The sequence below is a fragment of the Triticum urartu genome, chromosome 3A (assembly GCF_056163025.1).
Source record: "Triticum urartu cultivar PI428250 chromosome 3A, HENAU_Tu73, whole genome shotgun sequence".
Taxonomy (NCBI): domain Eukaryota; kingdom Viridiplantae; phylum Streptophyta; class Magnoliopsida; order Poales; family Poaceae; genus Triticum; species Triticum urartu.
This window is the reverse complement of record NC_141875.1, coordinates 535,185,042-535,194,978: the sequence shown is the minus strand read 5'-3', so window position 1 is coordinate 535,194,978 and position 9,937 is coordinate 535,185,042. Positions and strand designations below refer to the sequence as shown.

General features: G+C 49.2%; 1 protein-coding gene across 1 annotated transcript; it reads right to left on the bottom strand.

The window, feature by feature from the left end:
• Nucleotides 1-7,335: 7,335 nt before the first annotated feature.
• LOC147980409 (peroxidase 2-like) lies at nucleotides 7,336-8,787 on the bottom strand. Its single transcript, XM_087547627.1, has 2 exons — nucleotides 8,385-8,787; nucleotides 7,336-8,293 (listed from the first exon to the last, which is right to left on the bottom strand). The coding sequence occupies exons 1-2, from the start codon at nucleotides 8,703-8,705 to the stop codon at nucleotides 7,550-7,552; spliced, it is 1,065 nt and encodes a 354-aa protein (XP_087403753.1). The 5' UTR covers nucleotides 8,706-8,787; the 3' UTR covers nucleotides 7,336-7,549.
• Nucleotides 8,788-9,937: the final 1,150 nt, after the last annotated feature.

The window sequence follows — 9,937 nt, the reverse complement described above, 5'->3', positions numbered from 1 at the left end:
CGCTCCGTAAACCAGAAAGAACGGAGTTCTTCCAGTCGACCGATTCGGGGTGGTCCTCAATCCCCACAGAACTGACGGAAGCTCATCGACCCAAGCACCTGCTACGTGCTTGAGATCACGCATCAGCCGAGGCTTTAGTCCTTTGAGAATCAGACCATTTGCCCTTTCTGCTTGTCCATTCGACTGGGGTTGGGTGACCGATACGTAGTCGACTCGTGTGCCTTGAGAGGCGCAAAAAGCTCTGAACTTGTCTGAATCAAAGTTTGACCCATTGTCGGTGATGATGCTATGCGGGACTCCATATCTGAATGTCAACTCTCTGACGAAACTGATAGCAGTGCAAGCATCAAGATTCTTGATAGGCTTAGCTTCAATCCATTTGGTAAACTTGTCGACTGCCACATGTGTGAAACCGCTCCTGCCTGTTCTCAATGGGCCAACCATGTCCAGTCCCCAAACAGTGAAGGGCCAGACGAGTGGAATGGTCTTCAGGGCTGATGCAGGCTTGTGCGACATGTTGGAGTAGAACTGGCACCCTTCACACTTGTCGACTATCTCTTTTGCCATTTCATTTGCTCTTGGCCAGTAAAATCCCGCTCGGTATGCTTTAGCCACAATGGTCTGAGAGGACGCATGATGACCACAGGTCCCCGAGTGAATATCATCAAGGATTATCTAACCTTCTTCTGGTGTTATACACTTCTGACTGACTCCAGTCGCGCTTTCTCTATACAACTGTCCCTTTATGACTGTAAAGGCCTTGGATCGACGGACGATCTGTCGAGCCTCTTCTTCGTCCTCCGGGAGTTCCTTTCTCAGGATATACGCGATGTACGGTATCGTCCAGTCGGGGGTAATTGCCAAAACTTCCATGATTAGGTCGACCACTGCCGGAATTTCAACTTCAGTCGGATCTGTGGCACTCTTTGGCTGCGGGGCTTCATCTGTAAAAGGATCTTCTTGGACTGATGGCAAGTGGATGTGTTCCAAAAACACATTGCTGGGGATGGCTTCTCTCTTGGAGCCTATTTTTGCCAAATCATCAGCCGCTTGATTTTTCAGTCGGGGGATGTGATGAAGCTCTAACCCCTCGAATTTCTTCTCTAACTTTCTCACTGCATTGCAATAACCAGTCATAGCTGGACTTCTGACGTCCCACTCCTTCATCACCTGATTAACCACCAAATCTGAGTCGCCATAGACCATGAGGCGACGGACGCCGAGTGAAATGGCCATGCGCAACCCATACAAAAGTGCTTCATATTCTGCTTCGTTATTGGAGGAATCGAAGTGAATCTGGAGAACATATCCGAGCTTATCTCCTCGGGGGGAAACCAATACTACCCCAGCACCGGAACCATTCAGCATCTTAGATCCATCGAGAACATGGTCCAGTGCTCCGAGTGAACTTGAGACGGAAGTTGCTGTTCGATCCACTTGACGATGAAATCTGCAATTGCTTGGGACTTGATAGCTTTCTTTGCCTCAAACTTGATATCTAGGGGAAGAAGTTTAATCGCCCATTTGGCCACTCGACCAGTTGCATCTCTGTTGTGCAAAATCTCTGATAGTGGAGCGTCGCTGACGACTGTAATGGAATGATCAGAGAAGTAATGTGCAACCTTCTTCGTGGTCATATAAATCCCATATACAAGCTTCTGGTAATGAGGATATCTTTGCTTTAAAGGAGTCAAAACTTCAGAAACATAATATACTGGGCGCTGAACTTTGAAGGCCTTTCCTTCTTCTTCCCGCTCGACCGTAAGTACTGTACTGACAACTTGTCCTGTGGCTGCAATGTAAATCAGCAAAGGCTCCTTGCTGATTGGGGCAGCAAGCACCGGCTGGGTGGAGAGCAGAGCTTTGAGCTCTGTAAACGCTGCATCAGCTTCTGGAGTCCACTCGAACTTGTCAGACTTCTTCATCAGTCGGTAAAGAGTCAATGCCTTTTCACCGAGGCGAGAGATGAATCTACTTAAAGCGGCCAAGCATCCTGTAAGCTTCTAGACGTCATGCACACGCACAGGACGTTTCATCCGGAGTATAGTACCAATTTTTTCAGGATTGGCGTCGATTCCCCGTTCGGAAACGAGAAAACCGAGTAACTTCCCACCTGGAACTCCGAATGTGCACTTTGACGGATTGAGCTTGATATCATACCTCCTGAGGTTGGCAAAGGTTTCAGCAAGGTCAGTCAGCAGGTCGGAACCCTTCCGTGACTTGACCACAATATCATCCATGTATGCCTCCACATTCCGACTGATTTGAGTGAGCAAACACTTCTGAATCATCCTCATGAATGTGGCTCCGGCATTCTTGAGGCCGAACGGCATGGTGACATAACAGAAGCACCCGAATGGAGTGATGAAAGCTGTTTTGATCTCGTCGGGCCCGTATAGACGGATCTGATGGTACCCGGAATAGGCGTCTAGAAAAGACAAACGCTCACATCCCGCAGTCGAGTCGACTATCTGGTCGATGCGGGGGAGAGGAAAATGATCTTTCGGGCAGGCCCGATTGATATGCTTGAAATCAATGCACATGCGAAGTGACTTGTCCTTCTTGGGGACCATGAAAACATTGGCAAGCCACTCGGAGTGGTAAATTTCTCGGATGAACTCCGCTGCTAAGAGCCGAGCCACCTCCTCGCCAATGGCCTTCCTCTTCTGGACGGCGGACCGTCGAAGATGTTCTTTCACAGGTTTAAATTTTGGGTCGACTCGTAGACGGTGCTCAGCCAGCCCCCTGGGAACTCCAGGCATGTCAGCAGGCTTCCATGCGAAGATGTCCCAGTTCTCACGGAGGAACTGGATGAGCGCTTCTTCCTATTTGGAGTCGACCGTCGTTGAGATGTGAGTCGGAGCAGCGTTTGGATCGGTCGGGTGAATGTGAACTGCCTTCGTTTCACCGGACGACTGAAAAGCTGATTCTGAAGCAGGCTTCTTAGCTCGTAGCGACTCACTCGGATCTGCAGTCTTCTGATACTCTTGCAGCTCGACCACTGCCATCTGAGCGTCAGCAATCTTTGAGCCTTTCTGAAAACACTCTTCTGCTTTCTTCCGATTGCCTGTAACAGTGATCACACCTTTGGGACCAGGCATCTTCAATTTGAGATACACATAACATGGTCGAGCCATGAAGCGTGCATAAGCTGGCCTGCCCAAAATAGCGTGATAAGCACTTTGGAAATCCACAACTTCGAATGTCAACTTTTCCTTGCGGTAATTCTTGGAATCACCAAAAACCACATCAAGAGCAATTTGGCCGAGTGACTCGGCTTTCTTCCCAGGAATGACTCCATGGAAACTCATGTTACTGGTACTGAGCCTGGACATCGGAATGCCCATCCCTTTCAATGTTTCTGCATACAGTATGTTCAAACCGCTGCCTCCATCCATCAGGACTTTGGTCAGTCGAGTGCCTTCGGCAACTGGGTCAACCACCAGAGCTTGCCTCCCAGGGGTGGCAATGTGCGTAGGGTGATCAGACTGGTCGAATGTGATGGCAGTCTGGGACCACTTCAGATAATTGGGTGTTGCCGGAGCAACCATATTTACCTCACAGTTAATAACCTTCAGTCGACTTTTGCTCTCAACATCAGCAAAAATCATCAGGGTGGAATTGACCTGGGGGTACCCATCGTCACTATCTTCCTTGTCCTCAACTTTGTCCGACTCCTTTTCCTTATCTTTGGACTGCTTGCCCTGAAACTGCTGGATCAGAAGCCGACACTGTCGAGTGGTATGCTTTGGGTAAATGAGTTTACCCTCTTCATCTTTCTTGGTGTGGATGTGACACGGTAGATCCAAAACATCATTTCCATCTTGGTCTTTAACTTTCTTGGGGTTCCAAGGTCCTTTGGGTTTTCCCTTAAATTTTCCCTGGGTTACGGCCAGGGCCTCCCCAGGAGCGGCTGGCTCGGCTTTCCGCTTCTGTTTCCGACTGGAATTTCCTCCGGTTTTCTGGGCGACTGCTTTATGCTTGCCACTCCAGAGTCGATCCTCATCTTCACCATTAGCGTATTGGTGGCAATCTCCATCATCCGATTCAGAGACATCTCTCCGGTTCGACCGAACTTCAGATTCAATTCTCTGTACTTAACGCCTTCTTTAAAGGCACAAACTACTTGATGATCTGGTACATTTTCAACTGTGTGATGCAATGTGATCCACCTCTGGATGTAATCCCTCAGAGTTTCATTCGGTTTCTGCATGCAAGACCGCAATTCCGTAAGGCCTGCAGGTCGCTTGCATGTTCCTTCAAATGTGGTGACAAACACTCGGGAGAGATCCTCCCAAGTGTAAATGCTGCTGGGTGCTAACTGATTCAGCCACGCTCTGGCCGAGCCTTCTAACATGAGAGGCAAGTGCTTCATGGCTACCTCATCATTCCCACCGCCAATCTGGACGGCCACGCGGTAATCTTCGAGCCAAGTATCGGGCTTGGACTCACCGGTGAACTTACTAACTCCAGTCGCCAACCTGAAGTTGGGAGGAATTACAGCGGCTCTGATGGCTCGATTGAAACACTCCGGCCCCGAAATATATACTCTGCTACTGGTAGGCGCATCTCTGTCGTGGCCTTCTCGGTGAGCTCTATTCCTGTCGACCAAACCTTGAACGAGAATGGACCTCGCATCAAAGCCTGGTTCCCTGGGGTCGACTGGAATTCTCCGCCCAACACTATGAGGGCGTTTGTCATCCTGCTGTCGAGGCACATATGATCCACTCCTCGGGGGAGGGGTTGGCACTCGATGTCGATCATCACGATCGAATCGGTGATCATACTGCTCATTCCTTCTGTACTGATCACGCCGATCTCCACGTCCCTCACGCCTCGGAGGCAATCTTGGGCTGTGAGCCGACTGGACTATATCCGCTACAACGGATCGACTGTGGATCCTGTTCCGTGACTGAGAAACAGCGGAATTCTGGTCTCCCGCTGCCCGAAGCAACGCTCTGATTTGCAACAAGCCTCTGCCAGCCTCTGACTGGGAGGGCTGAATCGACTCTGCTATACGGGCCGCAGCCGCCAAATTCTAAATCGGAGTATGATATACCTGCGGGGGCGGAAAGAGTTGACGTCGACTGGATTCTGGAGCCCGTTGACGCGCTCGCTCGTCGAGTATTCAGATTAAGCAACGCCGAGGACGGCTTTGTTTTCAAGAAGGGGAGGATGATGAAGACATGACTACCTTGGATATGACCAAAAATATTGTATACATGTATATTTATGAGGTGATTTCTAATGCAAACTATGCAATAATTTATTTATGTCATCCAGGACAAAAATACTTCATAAACTTTTGTGCCATGTCTAATTGTAGGTGTATGGGACATTTGTACAATCCACATATGAAGATAAGGGGAAAAGAGAAGTTTAGGTGCTGTTCAAAAAGTCCTCTCACTTCACTTTGGGCCAAGAAAAGATAGAGTCCAAGTCTCTCATGTTGTAGATTCAGATTCGGGCATTCTTGCAGTAGTGGGGGCTTAGGCTTTAGAGACATTGAGCTTTTCAACTTGGCCTTACTAGCACATCAAGTGTGGAGAATTCTGCAAACACTGGAATTACTTAGCGGTAAGATCCTCATATCTGTATATTTTCCTAACATTGACATTATGCAAGGAACTTTGGGCTCATCCCCTTCCCAGGCATGGCGATCTTTAGTGGAAGGAAGAGATATTTTGCGTTGGGGATTATCCATGGAATAGGCAATGGACAATCTACGCGAGACTAACAACTGAATCCCTCAGACAGAAAGACTGGCTCCGGTGCCGCTGTTTCAGATAACCCCCGGAGATGGTGTCAGAACTGGTTGACCACACATCGGGATGGTGGAACAAAGGAGAATTAGCGATATATTTCCTGCCCATGGACATTGAGGCAATTTGTAATATACCATTAAGCATTGTCCAACAGGAAGATTTCTGTCTTGGCATCATGAAAAAAATAGGGGTCTTCTCTGTCAGATCGGCATACAAGTTGTTAGTCCCAAGGAAAAAAGTATAGAAGGATTGGCTAGAAGGGCAACCGAGCACAAGCTCCAATAGATCAGAGAAGACTTGATCAAGGCTACGGAAGACAAAAGTACCGTTGAAGGTAAGGGTGTTCCCTTGGCGCCTTACCTAGCGGTCGCTACCTTCTAGTGTAGAGTTGCATCGACGACAAATGGCAACCTCGCCGTGTTGTGAGTTGTGTTATGCTTCAGATGGTAAATGGCATCACTCCATATGCTGGACTGCACCTTGGCAAGGTGTGTATGGGCGCCTGTCGACGAGTCACTCACTAAGGATATGTGCATGACAGCATGAACAAGTGCCCGCATGGCCGCATGCAAGGAAGTGGTTGTTTTATAGTATGATGGGATCGATATCACATCAAGAGTTGACAAAGGTTTCTTTTTTCGAAAAGGGGAATGACCCCGGCCAAGAGTTGACAAAGGTACTGATCACCTTATGGGCTATTTGGAGTGCTTGGCGCAAGACGATACACAAGCCATTTTCAGAGTCCGTTCTCCATTCACGGCTTCATCGTGCGTTGCCTGGCGGACCTAGAGATCACTAACGCAAGACCACTGAAGTATGCTGCAGCGGTGCCCCCAAGGGTGTCCAGATGGATCCCGCCACCTATGGGTTTTGTGAAGATCAATGTAGACAAAGGGATTGCCAAAAACAGAAGAAATGGTGCGGTGGCGGCATGTTGCCGGGATAACAAGGGCGTATACTTGGGGTCTTCTGCACGTGTGATTGATGATTGCATGGATCTGGAACCCTTGAACCGCTGGCATATTAAGCATTGACCCTAGCCACTGATTTGAATGTGCAAAACCTTGTCATTGCATGTGAGGCATCACAAGTGACGATTGACGAAGCAAATTAACGAAGGGGCAGAGGAGTCTACGGCTCGATTCTGCAGAAGATAGAAGCTTGCCGCGGAGCCTTTACGGAGGTCCGGTTTATTCACGAGGGAAGGGCTTCAAACACTGAAGCACATAATTTTGTAAAAGCAAAGCTGGCTGTCCCTGAGCATGGTCGCCATATTTGGCTCTTACAACCAAATGACACAAGTATTGTGCCTTGCATTGTGATGTAAAATGACTGTGTTTGCCCCTAAAAAAGGTATATTTGGAGAGCATTCTAGAAAAAGAGGGGTATATTTGGAGAGGATTTTTTCCTTTGACGAATAATAAATCAATTTTTGTGGCGTTTTTTTCGAGAAAAATGACTGTAACTATTGGTTCAGTCATTTGTTAAGACCAAATGAGAAAATGAATGCATTTTTCTGATCTCCTGTCAGTTTTTAATCGCCAGAAACAACCAGGAAAATAGTCGTAGGTGAACTGAAGTACTGAACATACACATTTACTTGATACTTATATCTTTATTAACACACACACACACACACACACACACACACACACACACACACACACACACACACACACACACACCGAGTTTTAGTACAAAAAAACCAACAATGACAGTAGCTAGACGAAGTTACATCTCGTCCATCAGGCGATCCCGCCATAGAGCCAGCCAGCCACCACGCATTAATACTGGCCAACGTTGTTGACTCTCCAGCATACCTTCCTGATCTCCAGGCCTTGCTGGTCGCCTTTGATTTTCCCCATTTTCTCCATGGCTTTCTCGAACTTCCTCTCCCACTCTCCGGGCTTGTCCGCGTTGTCTATCACCTGCGTTCTCGTTTCTGTCGAGTTGAGCACGGCGTCCGAGGTGAACAACACTTTGTTGTCGATCACGTTCTGGTAGTACTGCTTATCCAGGACGTTGGAGGTCACATTGTCTTGGTTCACGTTGGTGTCGCCGTTGTTGCTGCACTCGGCCCTGAGGTTGGCGGCATATGTCTGGTTCATCTCAGAGAAGCGGCTGGAGAAGAACATGCAGCGGGCGCGGCCGATGGTGTGCGCGCCGGAGAGCGTGACCATCTCGTCGAGGGTGAACCCCTTGGCTGCGAAGCTCGCGTTAAGCTCCGCGACGTTGGAGAAGGGCCCGGGCAGCTGGTCGGTCTCGCTGGCGAAGGACTCGCGCCCGTCGTAGCGGCCGCCTGGCATCGGGATATTGATGCTGCCGTTGCTGAGGAAGTAGGATGCGTCGCGGGCGGCGAAGGCGACGATGTCCGCGCATGAGACTGTATTGTTGCAGGCGGCCTCGATCGCCGTCTTGGCCTCGTCGATCACCTCGAACCCTCGTAGGCTGTTCATGTTGGGAAGGCCTTCCCTCTCCGTCTCGTTATTGGAGTTGGTTGTGTTGAGGAGGACGGAAGCATCGCACCCCTGGATAACAATGAACATGGTCATCTTGTGAAACGACAATGCAGTTATTAGTATATATAATAAGCTTAATCGACGAGCTGTATGTACGTACCCGAACGAAGCAATCATGGAAGAAGAGACGGACGAGCCCCGCGCCAATGCCGGGGTTCTTATCCACGGCCTTCTTCACGGCTTCCTTAACGATCTTCTCCGCACTAGGGCAGCTGGTGCTGTAATAGCCGTAGCTGAGCCCTGACCCCGAGGGAGAAGGGACCGGCTCCCGCCGAGTGCCGGAGCCGCGAGGACAGAGCAGCTTGTCCAGGATGCTAGGAAGCCTCAGCCAACCGTTGAAGCAAATGTAGGTGCCCTCGCACGCCGCGGGCCCAGCGAGGAACGCGACCAAGACGACGAGCGCTGCGAGCTTAGTCGCCATCTTCTTTTCGCACTAGCCACTAACTGGATAGATGGTCGTTTCGTGTCGTGTCTCGTGTGTTGTTTTCTCCGGCTGGGTTACGGCCGGGTGGCATTCTTATAGGTCGTCCCGGACGAGACGACGACGACGACGAAGGCAATGACGTATAAGCACGGCCGCGTTTCGTGGGCGGAGCACGTTGTCATGCACGCCAATATCCACCGGACAGCTCAAGCAGCGACGTTCGACGGATCAAGTTGGGATTTATCTCACTGATTGCGCGCCGTCGGTCTGATCGGCTTCCGCCGTGCTGTCCTCGCCGGACTTGTTCATTGCGTGGAAAATACCCACAACGCCAACAACCACTCCATGCAGGCATCATATGCTATACAGCTCCTAACCGGTTGCATTAACTCTGGCAGATTACGTTTGACATTCGCATGGATCACGGGTGATCCGGCCAGCGCTTGCAGAGGAGTAGTATACTCTCCTAGTGTATGTCTATTTGTAACTTCAGTTAGGCGAAGGTGCTTATAATAATTTACACGCATTATGCATGCGAGTGCTTTTAGTAGTTTTTTCTGTCTGTACAAATATGATAGGAGATGCTCTTGCGTTGCTCAAGGGTATGTGAATGCGCGAACCAACATGTGGTTGGATGGTTAGAGGGACAGTGGTATCCTTGTCCATCAGGGTTCTAAGTCCTGGTGTTCGTATTATTCCTAAATTTATTTTAGGATTTCTGGCGATGCAATTTCAGTGGGAGCAGAAGCTCCCGTCGATGACGAGGCGCCTAAGAGGATTTTGTAAATCTCAAGATGATATGCCGGCTGAGTCTCTCGAAGGTGCTCACAGGAATATGGTGTTGTGTGAGTTCATAGGGATGAGTGTATGTGCGTACCTATGAGCGCTTCCGTCTGTACAATGTTAAAAAAGGGTATGTGAATGTGTTGCATGTATGTGTGGGATGGGGGGGGGGGGGGGTCATAAAAATTAACACTCCCGAAGAAATAAACATCCCCAATCTCGTTTTGACGAGAAACGGGCCCCTTCCACCAAAAATGTCTAGCCTGAAATTGACATGTTTGCGAACCGGATGGACACATATTAAATACAAATTGTGGTTGAGATGGTTAGGTGGATGGTATCCTCAGCCCACCAGGGTTCAAGTTCTGGTGCTCGCATTTATCCTGAATTTATTTCAGGATTTCCGATGATATGCTTTCGGTAGGAAGAGATATTTCCATCGATTA